At 36.2% G+C, this 19,653-nt stretch overlaps 1 protein-coding gene across 10 annotated transcripts in view; it reads right to left on the bottom strand.

Moving 5' to 3' along the window:
• The window catches only part of PPFIA2 (PTPRF interacting protein alpha 2), a 473,113-nt gene that overhangs the window by 144,021 nt on the left and 309,439 nt on the right, over positions 1 to 19,653 (bottom strand). For all 10 annotated transcript variants that reach the window (XM_032644985.1, XM_032644987.1, XM_032644989.1 and 7 more), the window contains one exon: positions 1,350 to 1,466. In XM_032644985.1, the coding sequence (XP_032500876.1) occupies positions 1,350 to 1,466 (117 nt within the window). The remainder of the gene's footprint in view (positions 1 to 1,349; positions 1,467 to 19,653) is intronic.

Genomic DNA, 19,653 nt, shown 5'->3' with positions numbered 1-19,653 from the left:
TGATGACATAATTAAAATGAAACAGTAATAGTAAAATGACATGTTAGTTTCCTAAACTGAGGATTGTGTGCAAATGCCCTATTCTAAAGAGCTTGGTGGTTTATTTACTGAATTAATGTCAGTTTACTTATCTGAAGAAAAGAGAAATAAGTTTTATTCAAATTTGAAACATAGCTCATGAAATCTAGCTGTCAGATTGTAGCTTATTGTTAATACCTACCTTAAGATTTCTATAAAATACATTGATAAAGGCTAAAATAGTAAAGCCTTTAATGAAGAGTTGTTTGCTTCTCAGCCACCAGAATTGATGGCGGTCTCAGGAAATGTCTGGTTTACTTGGCTTCTTTTGCTTTCACAGTTGAAGGAGGAAACATAAGAAGCCCCTCCATTTGTTTCAACTGGATAAATGAGGAAGTGCTCAATTTATTATGATAAGAAGTCTAGTGCTATTTGTTTTGTGGTACAGTCACTTGCTTCTTAATCGCTATGTTTTAAAACCTCCTGATATTCACAATGACACCAATTTAGCTACCTGATTTATGAGGTCTTGATGATTAAGGAGCTCAAGCATCCAGGGCTATAACTTGCAAATATCCAGGAGATGGTCTAAGTCTCATGCACAGGATGTGCAAATGCCTATGTAATCTTAATCTGATTCCAGACCTACCAGCAACTGACCTTCTTTCTCTTGTGCTGGGAACAAGTGGTTCAGCACAGAAAAGCGCCAAACAGATTGTTGGTTTCCTTGGCCTGGGTCTATGCCCCACCCGAAAGGAAAATCAATTTCTTCTAAAAAACAGTAAAAGTCTAATGACTTCAGATATCTTTCAATGTAAATTTTCATCAACTGGAGTACTGCTGTAGTCTTATCAAACACATAGAAAATAAGTCAAATAAGATATTATAAAAAAGTTTTTGCAGTGATAAGCCACAGATTAGTCACGAATTGTACATAATATCGCTTATAAATCAAAATTATTGTTACTGTATTTTAAACAGTCCTGGATATAGATTAATATATCTATAGAGATATATAGATATATTTAGATACTTATTCAATTATAGATATGTTCAAACAGATATGTAATTAAATTCTTTTTAAGAGAATCAAGTTAATAGCAAGTAATGAGAAATTCAAATATATATATGTGCATAAATCCACACATATATTATTTTTGAAAGAATCAAATTAGGAGCAATTAATGATAAAGGAAATAATAATGCACTTTTGATCAACAAGTCAAAACACAGTAATGTTTATTACATGAATTACACAAATACTTCATACTCCTGTCAAACGATACAGCAAGTAAACACTTCCACATAAGAGCATGTCATATGTGTCATACCTTTTCATGGACTTTCTGGCCAGGTTCCATCCCTTCAAGATGTTCTGACTCTGTGGATCCCTCACTTGATGCCATTTTTCTTTGTATATGAACATTTTGTTCACGCAAGGCAACAATCTGCAAAATAAAAGCACTATGCCTTTAAAATCTAGAATAGAGCATGAAGTATAAGAAAACTGAGTTTACTTGAATGTGGCTAAGTAATGAATACAAACAAATAGAAAATAAACATTAAATTTTACTCATATTATTAGTTCAAGAATATTTCTAAAATTTAAGCTAGCATTTCGAATAATATTTATAATATTTATAGGAATGTGAAATTAAGAAAATATTTTCTAGTTGGAAAATGTATCTATCTAGCTTGAGATGTTTTTAAATCAGTGGCATGATACATGTGTTATTAATTCAGAAATTACTTTTTAATTTAACTTATGAAATGTAATAAAATTTGTATTAGTCTGAATTTTTAAAGTATGAAAGAAAGATAAATCAGAAAATTGACAACTAAAAACGAATTATGAGCACATTCATCTTCCCTAAGAGACAGCATATCTGCAATTTTAAAACAAGCAAATAAAGAAGCTAGACTTAAACAATTTGTGCTACTATCATGAGCATTTAAAATTAAATTGGTCTCATTGTCATTATTTTAACAGCCATTATTTTAGTACTTCTAGTCCAAATATAGTTAATTTACAGAAAAAAAATTCTCAGAAGGCAATTAATTCTTGCAAAATTTTACAGGTCAGATTTATACACATGATACTTTGAACTTAGATTCTCAGATAGTTGTAGTTTAAGTGATCTTAATAATATACAGAGTGGAAAATCACATCCTAGCATTTTTAAAATATATTTGCTATTTATACATATTATTTCGAAAATATTTTACATTATATTAATACCATAAATTATTTGTTTCTTGGCAAGTTTTATTATAGTATCAACTCAGATATTGAGTCAGTATTGGTTCTAGGGGAAATCAATGTCCATAGTATTTAGCACATATTAAGCATATAAGTTTAATATGATTCAATATTTATTGAATTTTATATTTAATACTTATATTAAATAAATATTGAATCATATTAAAATTATATGTTGAAATTATGAGACCAACGTGTCACACAGACAAAGAATTATCAAGTAAACAAAAGACATCGAGAGATTGGGTATGTGTCCTGCTGCCTGCCATTGCTGCCCACATGCCAATGATATATTCATGAGAAAAAGTGATTTTGCATATGACCTCCAGCAATTCAACACATAACTTATCATTTCTTAAGGGCATATCACCACATAATGAAGAACAACTCTGTAAAAGCTCTTCTCTCCTGTAGTACTGCAATCACCAAATAATTGGTTCCCTTACTCCCATTCTTGCCCATCTACAATCTATCATCCACAAAGCAGCCAGATTCATCTTTTAAACTTAAGTTATATTGTGTCACTCTTCAGCTTTCCAAAGAACCTCTCTGTTTTCCCAACTTGTTTAGCATAATTTTAAACTTCTTAACAAGGTCTGTAACACCCTACATGATCCCTTCTGCCACAATGGCCTCCTTTCTGTCCCTCAAACAAACCTGGCACTTTCTCACCCAGAACTGAGGAACTTGCTGATCTTCCTGCCTGAAGGATTTTTCCCCAGCTCAGACTACAGCTGACACAATCTCAGCTTTCAAAAGTCAGCTGAAAAACCTACTTCTCAGAGAAAGTGTACCTAGCCATTATACTTTTTACAATATATCTGTGTTTATTTTGGTGTGTATCTTACTCATTAAAAACTAATATTTTACTCCTTTATTTATTTACTCACTTTGCTTGTTTATTTAGCTAGCAGAAGTCCTAATGATATCTCATGGGAAAATAATTTTCAAAGGAATACATTATTGAAAACAACATTTTCATATGAAGCAGCACATCACATTAGTATGTGCAGGGATTTAATATAAATGTTAAATTAAATAAATGGATATAGAAAAACAAAGAATGTAAACCTAATTCATTCAGAAAAAACAAGAGATAAAGATTTACTGTGCTTGAGAATCATCAGACATTCCTCTCATGTTAGTTAGTGTAGAAATGAATTACATCAAAGGAAAAACAAGAATGAAATAGTCCCTGGATATATCATTTTTATATTACATTCTTAACATCTTTCTCTTGCATAAAGCAATAATATTATAATCAATACATAATAAAACTTTATTATGAATTTTTAAATTAAAGTATTGTATGCTGACATTTTACTAAGATAACATCCATGACTTAACTTAAATATGTTAAGACAACAGTAACAATAAATTTGAAAATTCTATGCTTTTTCTTTCATTATTGAATTAGAAGTGAAGAGAGACCTTTTTAAAAAATATTTAAACATCAAACTTAACTCTCAGTTTACAGAATAACTTCAATTTGTTTAGTAGTTCAGATAAATATCAAATACACCATAGTGCCTAAAATAAAGCAGGCCATCTATAAAGATTTACTGAATGACTCAGTGAAATGATAAATTAATGACCTTAATTAGAAAAGTCAAAACACCAAATTCACATGGAAAACCTTGTGCAAATATGGTTGTGTCACTATATTAAAAAATTACAAACTTCCAGTTTTTCATAAAATATATACATGACAATTAATTCCAAGACAAACTTTTCAACCACTAACATGCAAACTCTACTTTTTCTAAAAAATCAATCCTGCAAATTAGATTTTTGAAACTGGATAATTGATGCAGGATCCTCTTCATTCTCTATCATTCTAATATGATTATATTCTGTTCTATTTTTGCTCAATAACAAATTATCCTGGGTAGTTATGAAAGCAAAGCTTCAGCATCTGATTTTATTGTAGGTGTTAATAAGCTTGATTCTTCTTCCTTTCACACTGGGGAAAGTGAGAGGTTCTCTCCTGCGAATACAACTTTGGGGGTTGGGTCTGCTCTTCTGTGTGTTCAAAAGCGCCGAGAAGGTCACCTAGAAATCTGTAGCTGAAGGTAGCACAGGCCTCTTTAGGAAATTCTCCCAGCTGGCCTGACAAAGGAATGCAGTAGGTGGCTTCAGAAGTGGTTTACAAATATAGCAAGCAGAATGAAAGTGGCTGATAGCCTTAAAACATTCTCTGGGCTCTACTGACAGAAAACGCTGTTAAAGGGAGGGCTCAAGTGACTTGTCTAGAATAGTTAAGTAGGACTGGATCCCTCACTGTTAAACAGCATGACCTGTTACAAATAGGATGGCGTGGTGGTTAGGACAAATCACTTCTGGGGAGTCTCTGTTGCTTACTCAGTTGTGGCATAAATGCAACAATGCGCTGGAAACCCACTATGTGCCAAGAACTGTGTTGAAGTATTTTAATCTGCAAATTAGGTCTTATGATCCACATTTAACAAGTGATTAAACTGAGATAAAGAGAATTTAATGAGAACTAAGGAATCAAACAAAAGTCCTTATCTTTATACTTTGTACTATGTCACATTGTCTCACATGGCTTTGCATTTGGGCTCTATTAAGTCAGGGGAAGTTAATGGTGGGTGAGGATGGGAAGGAAGCATTTCCTTTCCAAGCACTGCTACCCTCCCACCTTGGAATCCTTTGTACTTCATTGAAGTATGGACCCCTCCCTGGACAGATTCACATATAGGCAGAATTCTGCATGCATTTCCACACATACCAATCCACTGAGGCCCATGGAACACTGGTCAAGAGAAACTTTCTACAGTCATTTTAACTGATCAACCATGATCTGTCAAGTGTTTGTTGACATTTGTTTTAAAATGCCCAGAATTCATTCATATTCCTTTTGGTGACAACATCTTACATTTTCACTGGGGAATTTTCCTTCCCCACTCTAATCTTAGAGAGACTGTCAATCAGGGGGCCAGACTCATGGCCAATGGGTGGGCACATGATCTAAGCCAGGGCAGTTAGAACATTCCTTGAGAGAAATTTCTGGCAGAGATATGGGGGAAGAGTCTCCTTTCTACTATGGAATGTAAGCTGGTGGGATATGATCAGAGTTCTGTTTGCCATCAGTTCCTCCTCATAGAGAAGCAGGTAGAAAAGCTGGAGCCCTGATGAATTACTTCTGCTGCTGATTTTAGCCATAAATCAACTCTATCCCTGGCACTTCAGTAAAATAAGCCCAAAATTTCCCCTCTGTGCTCAATCTTGTTTGGATTCGTTTTCTGTCATTTGCAACTAAAAGTGTCTTTGCACTTATTTGGGAGGTGGAAATGTGCCCTTCTGGCCAACCTGAGCCAGGTACTTCCCAGACACCTCTCCTGATCCTGGAGGTCCATATGTTACAGAGATTTGGGGTGTGTTTATTTAAAAAAAGACGCATGCAACCCATGGAGGTGGGGTAGAATTTGGGGATCAACCATTAACAAGTTCACATCTGATATTACTCAGCCATAAAAGAAGAACGAAATAATGCCATTTGCAGCAACATGGATGGACCTAGAGATTGTCATACTGAGTGAAGTTAGTCAGACAGAGAAAGAGAAATATCGTATGATATCGCTTATATGAGGACTCTAAAAAGAAACGATACAAATGAATGTATTTACAAAACAGAAACGGACTCACAGATTTAGAGACCGAACTTATGGTTGCCGGGGGTGGGGGACTGAAGGGTGGAAGGGATAGTTAGGGAGTCTGGGATGGATATGTACACACTACAATATTTAAAAAGGATAACCAAAAGAACCTACTGTATAGCACAGGGACCTCTGCTGAATGTTATGTGGCAGCCTGGATGGGAGGGGAGTCTGGGGGAGAATGGATACATGTATATATATGGCTGAGTAGCTTGGCTGTGCGCCTGAAACTATCAGAACATTGCTTATCTGCTATACTCCAATACAAAGTAAAAAGTTAATTTTTTTTTTTTAAACTGGGGCAAAAAAAAAAAAAAAAGAGTTCTTTAGAAAAAAAGAACACATGAGGGTGTACCGGTACTCATTCAGGCTAGTCAAGGTGACAAGGAGGAGGAAAAAAAAAAAAGGAATAAGATAAAAGAATGACAGGTGACTCAAAAAGCTAACATACTTCAGCTAAAACTCTGGCATCTGTGTGATTCTTGCTCTCTGGCTTATTGCTTTGCCTTGACCCTTCTTCGTGTTTCCTGATAGCTCATTAAGCTTCTGACAGCCTGACTCACTGCTTCTAGGCGCTCCCAAACCCATTATATTCCCAAGGCAGCCTTCCAAGTTTTTTTCTTTAAACCTTTGCCTCTGTCAGGTTGTTTTTGGCTCTTCTCAATCTCTGACAAGCTCTGAGCTCACACAGTGGACTACTGGTGGTCTTGGTGGCCAGTCTTCTAGTCAGGAAAATCCCCCAGCCCCCATCCCTTTTTCTACCAGACTATTTCAGGGTTCCTAGTATGTCTTGCAACAGACTCTCTTCTATCCTCTTTCTTTGAAAAACAGTTTTCCTTGATGACCTGGAGAGATTCATTCATTTCACATATATTCATTGATATTTCACTGATGATATATCAGGTATTAGGAAAATTAATAGGGGGAAAAGGCAAAGTTCTTTAATTCATTCTTGTTGGGTGAGACAAACTACAAACAAAAATAAGTGGAATACATTTTTAAATGGCGATAATTGCAAAGGGAAAATTAAAGCAAGGGAGGGATGCTATGAGGTGCAGTTTAATTAGGAATTAGGTGATTTCTGAGTATAGACCTGAAGATGAGAGGCAGGAAGCAATGTGGCTATCTGGGAGAAAAACTTTCCAGGCAGAGAGTTCAGAAAATGAAATTCATTATTGAAAACAAAGGTTTGAGATTCATAAAAATGTTTTAGTGAGTTCTTCATATGATGTAAGATGTCCTCTTCAAAAGACAGCTAAAACATCACTGAAAGGTGACATCCTGGAAACTTCAGGTGCCAGGAAATGCACAGAAACATGTGATTCTTAAGAGAAATGTGATTTGGGAGAAAATAATAGAGTCTATTTCATATCTCTATATTGTCACATTTCTCAAGTGTTTAAAATGTATTTTTTTTCATATTTTGTTGCTCTTTATTTATTCCTAAACTTCCAAGTTTATCTGTGGGGTCATATCCCTTCAGCCTGAAGAACTTCCTTTAACTTCCTTTTACAGCAGGCCCACAGATGATAAATTCTCTTAGCCTTCATTGAGAACGTCTTTATTTTACTTTCATTCCTGAGGGATATTTTTTGCCAGATGTAGAGTTGTTGACAATTCTTTTCTTGAAGCACTTTATTTTTTTATTATTATTGTTATTTATTTATTTATTTTGGCTGTGTCACGTGGCATGCGGGATCTTAGCTCCCTGACCAGGGATCGAACCCATGCCCTCTGCTGTGGAAGCACAGAGTCCTAACCGCTGGACTGCCAGGGAAGTCCTTTGCAGCACTTAATTTTTTTAATTAATTAATTATATTTTTGGCTGCATTGGGTCTTTGTTGCTGAGCGCGGGCTTTCTCTAGTTGTGGCGAGCGGGGGCTACTCTTCATTGTGGTGTGCGGGCTTCTCATTGTGGTGGCTTCTCTTGTCGTGGAGCACGGGCTCTAGGCACGTGAGCTCAGTAGTTGTGGCTTGCAGGCTCTAGAGCACAGGTTCAGTGGTTGTGGTGCACGGGCTTAGTTGCTCCACGGAATGTGGGATCTTCCCGGACCAGGGCTCGAATCCGTGTCCCCTGCATTGGCAGGCGGATTCTTAACTACTGTGCCACCAGAGAAGTCCCTAAAATGTATTAATCTATTTATTCAACAAATATTCATTGATCATTGTTCTAAATATGAGACACCATTGGGGAAAAAAGCCCTTCTCTCAAAAAGCTTACATTCTAGTAAATGAAGGAAACAAAGAAAGAAGCAGTAAGGCAACAACAATAAAATAACAATCATTTAATGAGCTCTTACAATGTGCCAAAAACTGTGCTCAGCACATTATATAAATTTTTCTTCTTTACATCATTTCATCTATACTATCTTTTCTTCCAAGTTTAAGATTTCTTGAGAGCGGACCCTGAGACAAGTAATTTCACACAGTAGTTTATTTGGAAGGTGATTCCGAGAAGCATAGCATTCTGAAATATTCTTAAAAGGCCTAGGATGAGTCCTGGCCCTTCTAGGTGTTACTGGTTGTATGATTTTATACAAGTTTCTTAACCTCAAGTTCATGTTCCTCTGCTATAAAATGAGGGATAATAATACCTATGTTTTAGGGTGTTTGGACTGTAAAATACTTAATTGTATATGATGTACTGTAAGCATTTATAATGTAATAATTATCACCTTTATCTTCTTATTCATACTTCACGTTCTAGCTTATTGAAGGATTTGCAGTTACACACACCCAAAATGCCATCTTGGCTGTGAGTTTTTATATTCATTTGGAACGCTCACGCACAGAGCTCCTAAAACCCTTGTAAATTCCTGACAACAGCACTCAGGGCATCTTTTTTTCTAATGGGGGATTCTGGGTGGGCTCCTGGATGGGGGCTCATCGCCAGAAGGATCAAGCTGTGATTTCAAGCTTGGAATTTTTAGCTCCATCCACCATTCTCCAGAGAGGAAACAGGGGCTGGAAATGAACTTAATGACTGATATGCCTATGTAATGAAGCCTTCATAAAATTCCCAAAAGTACAGGGGTTGGGGAGCTTCCAGGTTGGTGAACATATCCACATACTGGGAGGGTGATGTATCCCAACTCCATAGGGACAGAAGGTCCTGAACTCGGGACCCTCCTAGACCTCACTCTATGTATCTTTTCATCTGGTTGTTCATCTGTATCCTTTATCATACCCTTTAATAAACTGGTAAACGTAGGTTAGGTAAATGTTTTCCTGAGTTCTATGAGCTGCTCTAGCAAATTAATCAAACCCAAGGAGGGGTTAGTGGGAGTCTCTGATTTATACCCATTCAGTCAGAAGCACAGATGACAATTTGGACTTGCAACTGGCATCTGAAGTAGGGTGGGAGTGGGACTGAGCCCTTAACCTGTAGGATCTGGTGCTACCTCCAGGTAGATAGTGTCAGAATTGAGTTAAACTATCGGACACTCTGTTGGTGTTGCAGTGAATTGTTTGGTAGGGGAAAAACTCCCGTATAGCTGGCGTTGGAAGCGCTGCGAGTGTAGCAGCAGTGTGAGCGGAAAGGAGAATCACAGAAGGTAGGACAGAGTTTTTCCTTACACACCCTTCCTCCTCCTTAACTCTTCTCAGTTATCTTTCAGGTCTTAGCTTATATGTCATGCACTGTGGGATGGGTGGCATCCCAGCGATTTAAGTTACATAATTCCTTAGCATTCTCCAATAACTCGTATCATACAAATTATCACTCGTTAACACAACTGGCTGTTAATTTTCTGACTGCCTATTTTGACGCTGAGTGCCTTGAGACCAGAAACTATATCTGATTGATTATTTATTCCCAGTTCTTAGTAAACTCTCTGACAAGTAGAAAGCACTCTAGAAATATTTATGGAGTACTGAATGACAGCAGACTGTATGAATGGAAAAGTCCTATAGGGAGTTGGAAAAATTGGATGGAAAAATACTTGAGAATGTATACATGGAGAAGCAAATTAGTTATCCACATAAAAGACCATATGAACTTGAAGTCTTTCCTAAAGTTCATATTACATGATTCAAGGTTAAAAAGGAGCCCTGGGCATGGAAGAGCTCACTGGGGAAATACAGAAAGAAAAGAACAAGAAATATTGACATAGCCTTGTAGGATATTCACAACTCTCAGTGTGAGGAGGTGATGTAGAAGGCACAGACAACTGTAAAGGAGGATAGGGATAGGACCATGGAAGGGCAGCTCAAAGAAAGTCTACAAGAGATACTCTATAAATATAAAGTAATAGGCAATTTCATTGTGTCTTAAAATATTAAAAAAAACACTTACAAGTGTATTGTAGCCTAGGTAATATGATTGAGGTGCACTGAAGTACACACTGTGTTTATATGCTTTAGACTTAGGACAGACTGACATTAGATGGAAAGTGGAATTCCAAGGGTATCCAGAAACTTGTTTCTGCCAACAAAATTCTTAAAGTGGAAACAGAAAAGCAATGTAAATTAATTTAATTTTCACTTTTTTCCTCTTCCTCATCTTTTTGAAAATGTCAATGTACGAGACATTTCCCTGAAGTTGGATAAGGAAGGAAGACAAATAAGGAATAGGAGTTTAGAAATTAAATGTATAATTAAGAACTGCTAGCAATAATAATAGCTGCTATATGTTGAACATCAATTATATGTCACATACACGCAAAGCAATTTACATACATTATTTCATTTAATCTTCCCAGTAACCTTATAAACTGGGTATTATTATTTTTATTTTATAAGTAAGGGAACTAACATAAAGGGCATAAATAATATACTTGAGGTCATACAGAAAAAGATACGACAAAGGTTTCCAATCCAGGTATGATACCTTCAAAATGGATGGTTTTTAAGCATTATGCTATAATGCCTTTTGAAAATTAATGAAATGATTCACCGCATACACAATCCAAATATTTATCTAGGTCAGGACTACAGTTCTGTGGTCTGATAGCAGGGGAATTTATCTGCCCTGATTTGGCAAAACAATTTAGACACATAAGATGTCTTCAATTATTTTTAGGAATAGAAATCATGCTGTTTACATTATTTATCATTTTTATTTATAATTCTTTTGTGGCACAGGCATTCCAGTTTACCTTGAAAATTTCCCAGCTACTTTTTAAAATAAATCATGTCTACCATACTCATGCTAATTCTCCAGGGATCTTCATTCTGATGTTTTTAAATTCATATTTGCCTTTACGTATTTAACAACAACTTCCAGACAGTGCCCACATCTAATTAACAAAGATTCTTTTCATCTATTTTTACCCCAAACTCAATTAACAATTCCAAGAGTGAGAGTTACAGAATTCTCACTACACCAACACATAATTTGCTTCTACACAGATAACTTATTCTAATTTAGCTGAATTCCAGGCTTAGATTACACTGAGGTTGCAACATGAAAAAAACAAAGACAAAGCAACTAGTAGAACAGAAAGGATTTACAATTTACACTTAAGCAACTCAACTCTCCAGACACAATAGTTTGGATTTGTGTTGTTATATATTAATTGGGAAACCAAAAAGATTGAGACACTTATTCAAACAGAACTAAGGATACTAAGGCAATAGCCATTTCACTTTCCAGCTCTGGCTTTTGGACGTAAGATTTATGAGCATCACTGAAGCATATTAAAACCAGTGAAAAGCAACTTCATGTATTCCAATGCAGTTTGATCAGCTCATGTGTAACATTAACTTCCATTGTTTTTCAGTGAGAATGGATAGACTGAAAACCTGTGAAACGTAACTGATCCAATGAACAATCAAATCGTCTTGAGATGGGAATCAGAGGTTTGTATTGTGAGGATTAACCCCTTGTCAAGTTTAAAAAATAGTTATTTAATTAATGATTTAAAGAATGAATCCATTTATCCTAATGAATGACCAGGTAGCTTGGAGGTGGGAAGTATAGTTTAATTTGGTGGTTGCTTAGAATTTTTACCACTATACTATTCAGTCAATAAATAATTATTGAATTAATTAGAACATACTGCATACTTTTATTTTTAACCTCCTCCACTCTGGCTGACCAGCCTTTCCAATTCCCATTAGATGAACTGACTGGATATTAAAATTTAAAAGCACATCACCAGTAAGTTTCTGGTGATGCTTTGATGAAAAAGATAGTACACAAACAGTACATGCAATTTGGCTATTTCCAAATTTTACATCTGCTTATATCTAAAAACATAAGGATACCTTGTATGACTACGGAATCTAAGCTTATTTAGTTTTTAATGATGAAAAAATTCTTTTAAGATAATATTAAAGATTTTTAAGACCATTCTTAAAACAGTAACTGTCATGCAAAACTGTTATTTTTAGTTTTACGTTTAAGACAATGGTTGAAAGAACAATAACATTTCAAATGTTTCCTTAGATAGATTTGTTTTTACAGTGAATGATTAAGATTTCTATTTCCAACGTTAACTATAACATTCAACAATAGTAATTTCAACAATAGCTGTATTTTAGTATAGTTATTGATATGTAATTCTGATCTAAATTACAACTCTCTATCAAACTATCTCTATCCTTTTCATCTAATTGGTATTTCAGTCATTACATTTTTCTGATACTTGGTTACTCTTTATTTTTATTTATTTCCACTATTCAAATAATTCTTTAATATTTAAAACGATAATAAAATCAAACGCTGGCATTATCATTAGAAGCATATAAATGCATTAGAAGCATATAAACAAAACAACTTAAATTGGACAGTATTAGTGGACTTTGTTAAGGCACAGTACTGCTATTGTAGTAGAGTAGCAGCTAAGAATGGCATTAGATGAAAGAATAGTAATAAAAATGGCCAAGGAGGCTGTTAGTGTGGTAAAGTAGAGGAATTAATCCAGAGGACAAAAGCAAAAGAGAAGTCCTGAAGAGTTTTCCCTAAGTGTCAATAATAGAAAAACACACACTGAACACATTTTATTTTTCACTGCAAGAAAGCAAGCCTCAGTTGAAAATATAAATAAGCAAATAAATACATGAGGAGGGGTGGAAAATATTCATTGATGTAAACAAATGACACTGAGAAGTGCAACACCACATGTAAACAACTGCAATAATTCAGTGCTGAGTGCTGAGAATGGTGGCAGCAATTCAGTTGAAAGTTTTGAATGTCATGGAAAAAGTACATTGCAGTCTCCATCACCCTGGAAGATGCCATTGCTAATAACTTCCCTCCCTAAAGAAGACAGCAGAATCCTAATTAAAAAATAGTTTAATTAAAAAAGGAGGCCATTAGATTGAGGTGGCGCTAATGCCAAAGCGACCTACAGAAGCAAACCAAAATCTACGCCTGTGACGCCTCAAGATTACACGACCAAACGCTTAGGATAACTGATCACAAACAGCCAGTTAGGATTTAAGCTACAGCCAATCAAATAATTTCTCTTCTTTGCTCCTGCACTATTTCTGAGGGTTTCCCCTGGCTCCTATGGTGGAGCACTCCTGACCACTTCTGGTTTGGCATTGCTCGATTTGATTTGATTTTTTCAAATAAACTCTTACAAAATTTTAATATGCCTCAGTTTATCTTTTAACACTTGTCTCAGAATGAAAAAAGCAAATAGGACTTACTATAGGTATTGATTATGATAAAGTACTTCTTGACATGGAACAAAGGCTTACTTCTTCGTTTTCCCCACAGTCACTACCACTAGGTCCCTTACTCTCTAAAGTCAGAAGTATCAAAATATGCTAATTTGGTTTGGGCTTCAGCTAAAGGCAGAGGGACAACTGACTACATATATCCCTTCTCCTCCAAATAAACAAAAAAGAAAAGCAAAATGAGGAGACCGAGTTATGCTGAGAAGAGGGTCACAGCAAACTGAATAGTCCATTGAGAACTTACGTCTATAGAGTAGCAGGTATGCTCTGTGACTAAGAGTCTGTCTTCAAAAGTCTCAGTATTTTCTCTTTTATGAATTATGCTGATATGAATAAAAGTTTCTTCTTTAGTTATTTCATGTATACAAGGTAGTATTAAATTCATCAAGCAAATACTGATTATTAAATTAATAAAGGTAGGTATAGATAATATTAATCACATCTCTGTCATCTGTTTATTCAACTGCAGTCCATCTGTTGTCAGGGAATTTGGGATGTTTTAGAATGAACATTCTGTTTTAGTAATCCAAAGGTGCTATATTTCCATCAACATATATTTGAATCCTTTAAAACATCACATTAAAATTCATCTCTGTGATCTGAGTACTAACCAGGCTTGGACCCTGCTTAGCTGCAGAGATCAGAAAAGATATCTGGTGCATTCTGGGGGTTGGGGGCAGGGGAGAATGGGGAGTTGTTGCTCAATGGATATAAAGTTTCAGCTATGCAAGATGAATCAGTTCTAGAGATCTGCTGTACAACATAGTGCCTATAGTTAACAATATGGTATTGTGTACTTCAACATATGTTAGGAGATGTTGAAATAACTTTCTAGATCCGAGATGGACCCACATCAGCAAACCAGACCTTAGGTAACTTAGGTAACTCTGTCCTTGTAAATGCTCTTCATGACCAGAAAAGCAGCATATCCAGTCAGTCAACTCCAAACACCAAGCCAACTCTGGGCCTTCCCACCCATAACAAGGTGAACAGTGTGGGCCCAGACAATCAGATATTTTCTATTTTTCTCTTCCTTGTTCTTTATTCTCTATCTTATAAAAGCTTCTTGCCTTCCATCCCATTTTGTAGTTTTCTGAAAAGAGACTGTCCACTTCACAACGTGTTAAATAAAGCTGGTTTGTATCACCTAAATTGTTTTCTTTCAATAATTTTTTTTTTTTTTTTTTTGCGGTATGCGGACCTCTCACTGTTGTGGCCTCTCCCGTTGTGGAGCACAGGCTCCGGACGCGCAGGCTCAGTGGCCATGGCTCACAGGCCCAGCCACTCGGCGGCATGTGGGATCTTCCCGGACCTGGGCACGAACCTGTGTCCCCTGCATCGGCAGGCGGACTCCCAACCACTGCGCCACCAGGGAAGCCCTCAATAATTTTTTAATGGAGGATAGATCTAATCTAAGTGTTCTTATGACAAAAACAAAAACAAAAGCAAAACAAAACCAACAAAAGAACACAAGGACCTTTTTTGGAGGTGATATATATGTTTATTACTTTGACTGTGGTGATGGCGTCATGAATGTATGCATATGTCCAAGCTCATCAAAATGTATACTTGTACAAAATGTACATTTTTTGTATATTAATTATACCTCAATAATGCTTAAAAAATCAAAATGGCCAACAAGCCTATGAAAAAAATAAAATAAATCTCTTTGGAGATGGACTATACTATTCTTTCAGCACCATGAAATTTGACCTCCTCAGCCAGGCAGGGCTAATACTGTAAGTACATAGTTGAGGTTTGTTGTTGTTGTTGTTTTCCTCCAATCAGGGCAGAAGTGACAAAATTATAGGCTGTGTCCTGGAACAATTCCTTTTATCTCTGTTATGCTAAGGAAAAGAGTCTTAAGGGAAAGAAAAGCATTTCAAAGTGCTTGAAAGTACTTGAGAAAATGTAGAAGGCAGAAACAATATCCATTAGTCATCCTTGCTTATAAAAAAGCAAGCCAGGGCAATAAAAAGGCTTTATCCACTGAGTTCCTTCCTTAGAAATCACAAAAGCAGCATACTAAACCCATTATTCTGAACAATTCTTTTTAATGTAATCCATTTGCTTGGGCTCTAAAGGTAGTAATCTTGCGTTATATTCGTTTGCACGCATTACAATTTTATTTTTATGTGATTTTTAAATGTGTACATATTATAAAATGCCAGAATGGGAAGGGTCCACAACTTATGTGGCCTTTATACCTTATTTTTATGGGTGAAGAAAATGAAGTTTACAGAGAATGAATGGTAAGCCTCTTCCCATCCCCAGTAAATTGTCACCTGGTCAGTCCCACGGTGGACACACACTCCACCTCTCCAGATCTCAGTTCAATCATCTTATTAAAATGGAGTCGAACAGTATCATGGCTAAAAAGATCAACGTCAACATCAATAACAATAATATTTACTGAAAGATACTTCGTGCCAAGCACTTTTAAGCACTCTACATGTGTCACCTACAAACTGACACTTGCCATCGACACTTGCCATCTACCTCTACGAAGATTAAATTATGAACCACTGAAGCTGCTGACCTTCAACACCCCGTGAAAGGAGTTCAGGGTGGAGATCAAGAATGAGGCACTCTGTGCTCTGGGAAAAACTGGCAGAACAGGTCTTCAGATCGTTAGATATTTTCAGGAGAAGATTTTATGAGCCCAATTCTTGTACCTCCTCATATTTAGAAAAGCACTAAAATCCTTCATGGTGATATCTACTCCTCGTGACTAGCAGTAACCTTCATGAAACTAGCAGAAAACTTCTGTAAAAAATATGTACTTGATTGCAGGTACTCCCCCTTCACCAAAATCACATATATATTGACCTTCCCGCCTACCTCTTCGGAGCAGTTTCTTAGAGCTATCTGAAATGCTATCTCCTGGGCTATAGTCCTCATTTTGCCTCAACTAAAACCTAACTCACAACTCTCACCTTGTGCATTTTTTTCAGTCGACAGTGTATTAACTCATTTAACCCTTACAACAACCTGATGAGGTAAATTCTATTAGAGTTGAGGTAATTGACGCAAAGAGGTTATAAGGAAATCGCCTGTAGTCACAGAGCTAGCAAAGAGCAGAACCATTTAGGGGGAAAGTAAATACCCAGGTGTGGTGGTTACAGCTCCTGTTTGGAGTATGCTTACTCCTTTCCTTTCTTGTCATCAGCCAGGGCAGAATATATTCACAGCACCCAATTGAATAGTCTAGATAGAATGATGGTTTTGTACTTGCCACTTTCTCTCCACTTGCCCACACTAACTTCTAACTGCTTCTTACTATCCACTTCTCATAGAACATTGCATATTTTTGTCTCCTTCTTTCTACCGTGATACATATCCCACTGTGTTGTAATCTGCCGTTTATGGATTCTATGTCCTATATTTATGTTATATTTAGATCAAGATTCTTATTAACAGTTCAACATCATCGTGATGCTTCCTTAAAATGCAGATTTCATTAAAATGGAATCTGCGTTTTAATATTCTTCCAGGTGACCATTATACACCCTTCAGTTTGAGGACCAATGCATGTGAAGTCTTCAAGTACAGAGAATTTTTTTCTTGCTATTGCTGTACCGCAGGTAGAGGCAGCAGCCCCGTGAAAGGCTGCTGAAGGCTGTGACAGAGTAAGCCTCTAGGACATGACCTAAGTGATCATGTAGTGCAGGGGTGGCCAACTACATCCTCCAGGCTGCCTATTTTTGTCAGGCCCACAAGATAAAAAAGGTTTTCACATTCTGAATGGTTGAAAAAAAATCAAAAGAGGATAATACTTTGTGATACATAAAAGTTAAAAGAAATTCAATTTCCATTGCTCATAAATAGGTTTTTACTGGAACAGGGCCAAGCTCGTTTATTTACATAATTGTCTGATTGCTTTTGCTCTATAATGGTAGAGTAGTTGTGGTAAAGAGCTTCTAGCCCACAGAGCCTAAAGTATTTACTAGCTGGCCCTTTAAAGAAGTCTGCTGATCCCTGGTATAGTGGCCCACGTCCATCTTTTTCTTTATAAACTGTTCAAATGGACTCAGTGAAAGTCAGAATTATAACTCTACTTCCTGATTTTTAGACTTATTCTCTCTATTCACTTTCATACATTATTTCCAATTTCACTTAAATAAGTAGAAACATAGAATAAATTATCCCTGAAATGCAATTACCTGATGAAGTGGATATGTTTTTTTCACATGCTCTTTGCTAAACTCATGTCTAAATAAGAATGTTTTAGATGGCATTGGTTAATACTACAAAAGTAAGAACTGAGAGAACACAGAAAAAACCTAAAAATAAGTGTGGATTATATTTGCAGTGCTTTCTATCCATAGCTCTGTGTAACTTGTTTTATAGAATTTTTCTCTACCTAAAATTAACTTTAAATCAAAAATTTCTAACATAAGCTCTTTGAGGGCAGGGAGTTACTTCTTACTTGGTTACTGGTATGTCCTCAAGACCCAAAAAGTACTTGGTACATGTCCAGTAGATTTTACAGAGTACTGATTAAGATCATGAACTATGAAGTAGAATTCTGGTTCTACCACTTTCTGACAGTACGAACTTAAGTTATTTACCTTCTCTGTGCCTTTTTCCTTTTCCATAAAATGATACTATTTGTAAAAGTCACATAGCTTGTAAATGGCAGACTGAGTCGAACCTATGTTTGTCTGCTTCAAAGCCCATGATTTTTCTCTACTATAGTTCTCAACTATAGGCTCAAATCAGAATCATACTATATAATTTTTTTAAGTGCAGATGGCCAGGACTCATGCTAACAATGGATCAGAATTTCTGGATACATTTGTATTTTTCAGATGCTCTACAGGTGAGGCAGGTGTACAGCCAGGATGGAGAACTAGTACACTAGGGTGGACAACCTTTCTATTTCTCCTCTTTACGAGAGGCTTCTGTGTATTGGAAAGAATACTTTTTTTAAAAGGATATCAGTAGATTTCTCTTTTTCTAATATTGAAATATTAACTTATTTTCCTTCCCTGTCCTTTTATTCTTGATACAACAGAAACATCAGTGAGAGTGCAAATCCATCCAATCCCTTGGATAGAAAATAGCTATACCTCTGCGAATCAGTGGGAAATAATCAATACCTTGTGAAGAGTTTTTAAAAGTAGGGATCTGAAGAAATGGATAGACTCAACAAAAGAGCAGCTGCTCAATTATTTACTAGCTGTGTATTTCAGGTGAGTTACTTCAAGCTTTAGAACCATGTTTTCTGCATCTTTAAAATAGTGACAGTACATTCTGCCTATAAGGTGATGAGACGTTAGCAGGATCTCAATAAACTCTCTCTGTTAATAACAGCAAATATCTCATAATGTGGGGATCCATAAACCTGAAGGTGAAGAGAGGTAAATGACTGAAACTTCCTGGAAGCCTGTGAAAACACAGCACTTAAGTGCTTGACCCGGCCCAGTGCCCCAAAACAGTAGGTGCCCCCAAAATATTTCTGACACTATAATATAACTGTATTGCAATTTTCTCTTAAGAAAACTATATTTTTCTTTCTCCCACTCCCTTCCACACGTCTCTCCCTCTCTCTCTTTCTTGCTCTCTCTCTCTCCCTTTCTCACTTTCTCTCTTGTTAATTGATCTTTTAAAACTTCCTCAACACATATCTGATTCCACCTATAGGTTTTCTTCCTCCTTATCTCCCAATTACAGTGTTTTCTGAGTGGAAAATAACATATTGGCTTTATCAGCATGTTATTAAATAAGGAGGTACTATTAACACTAAGTGTTCATTAAAAAATCTTCAGTTAGGATAGCCAGTTAAGATGATCTCTAGCTGTGTAGTAAAGAATTTGGCTTTGCCTGAAGAGAGGTCAGGCCTTTGCCTTCAGCTTTTGGAGGTAATCTGCAACATACCCGATACGAATGTTTTCGTTTAGGGCGAGGTCTAATTACGGTGGATCTTAGGATGGGGCTGGTCACACTTAATAGTCTTAAATTGGGACTGGTAATGTCAGAAAGACCAACCATATGATTTAGGAGTCTTTGCGTCTCGATCTAGAGGCTGAGATCAACCACACGGACAATCAAACAATCAATTATGCTTAT

This window comes from Phocoena sinus, chromosome 10, assembly GCF_008692025.1.
Source record: "Phocoena sinus isolate mPhoSin1 chromosome 10, mPhoSin1.pri, whole genome shotgun sequence".
In the NCBI taxonomy this organism is placed as follows: domain Eukaryota; kingdom Metazoa; phylum Chordata; class Mammalia; order Artiodactyla; family Phocoenidae; genus Phocoena; species Phocoena sinus.
The sequence above is the reverse complement of the archived record's forward strand: the minus strand, read 5'-3'. Positions and strand labels throughout refer to the sequence as shown.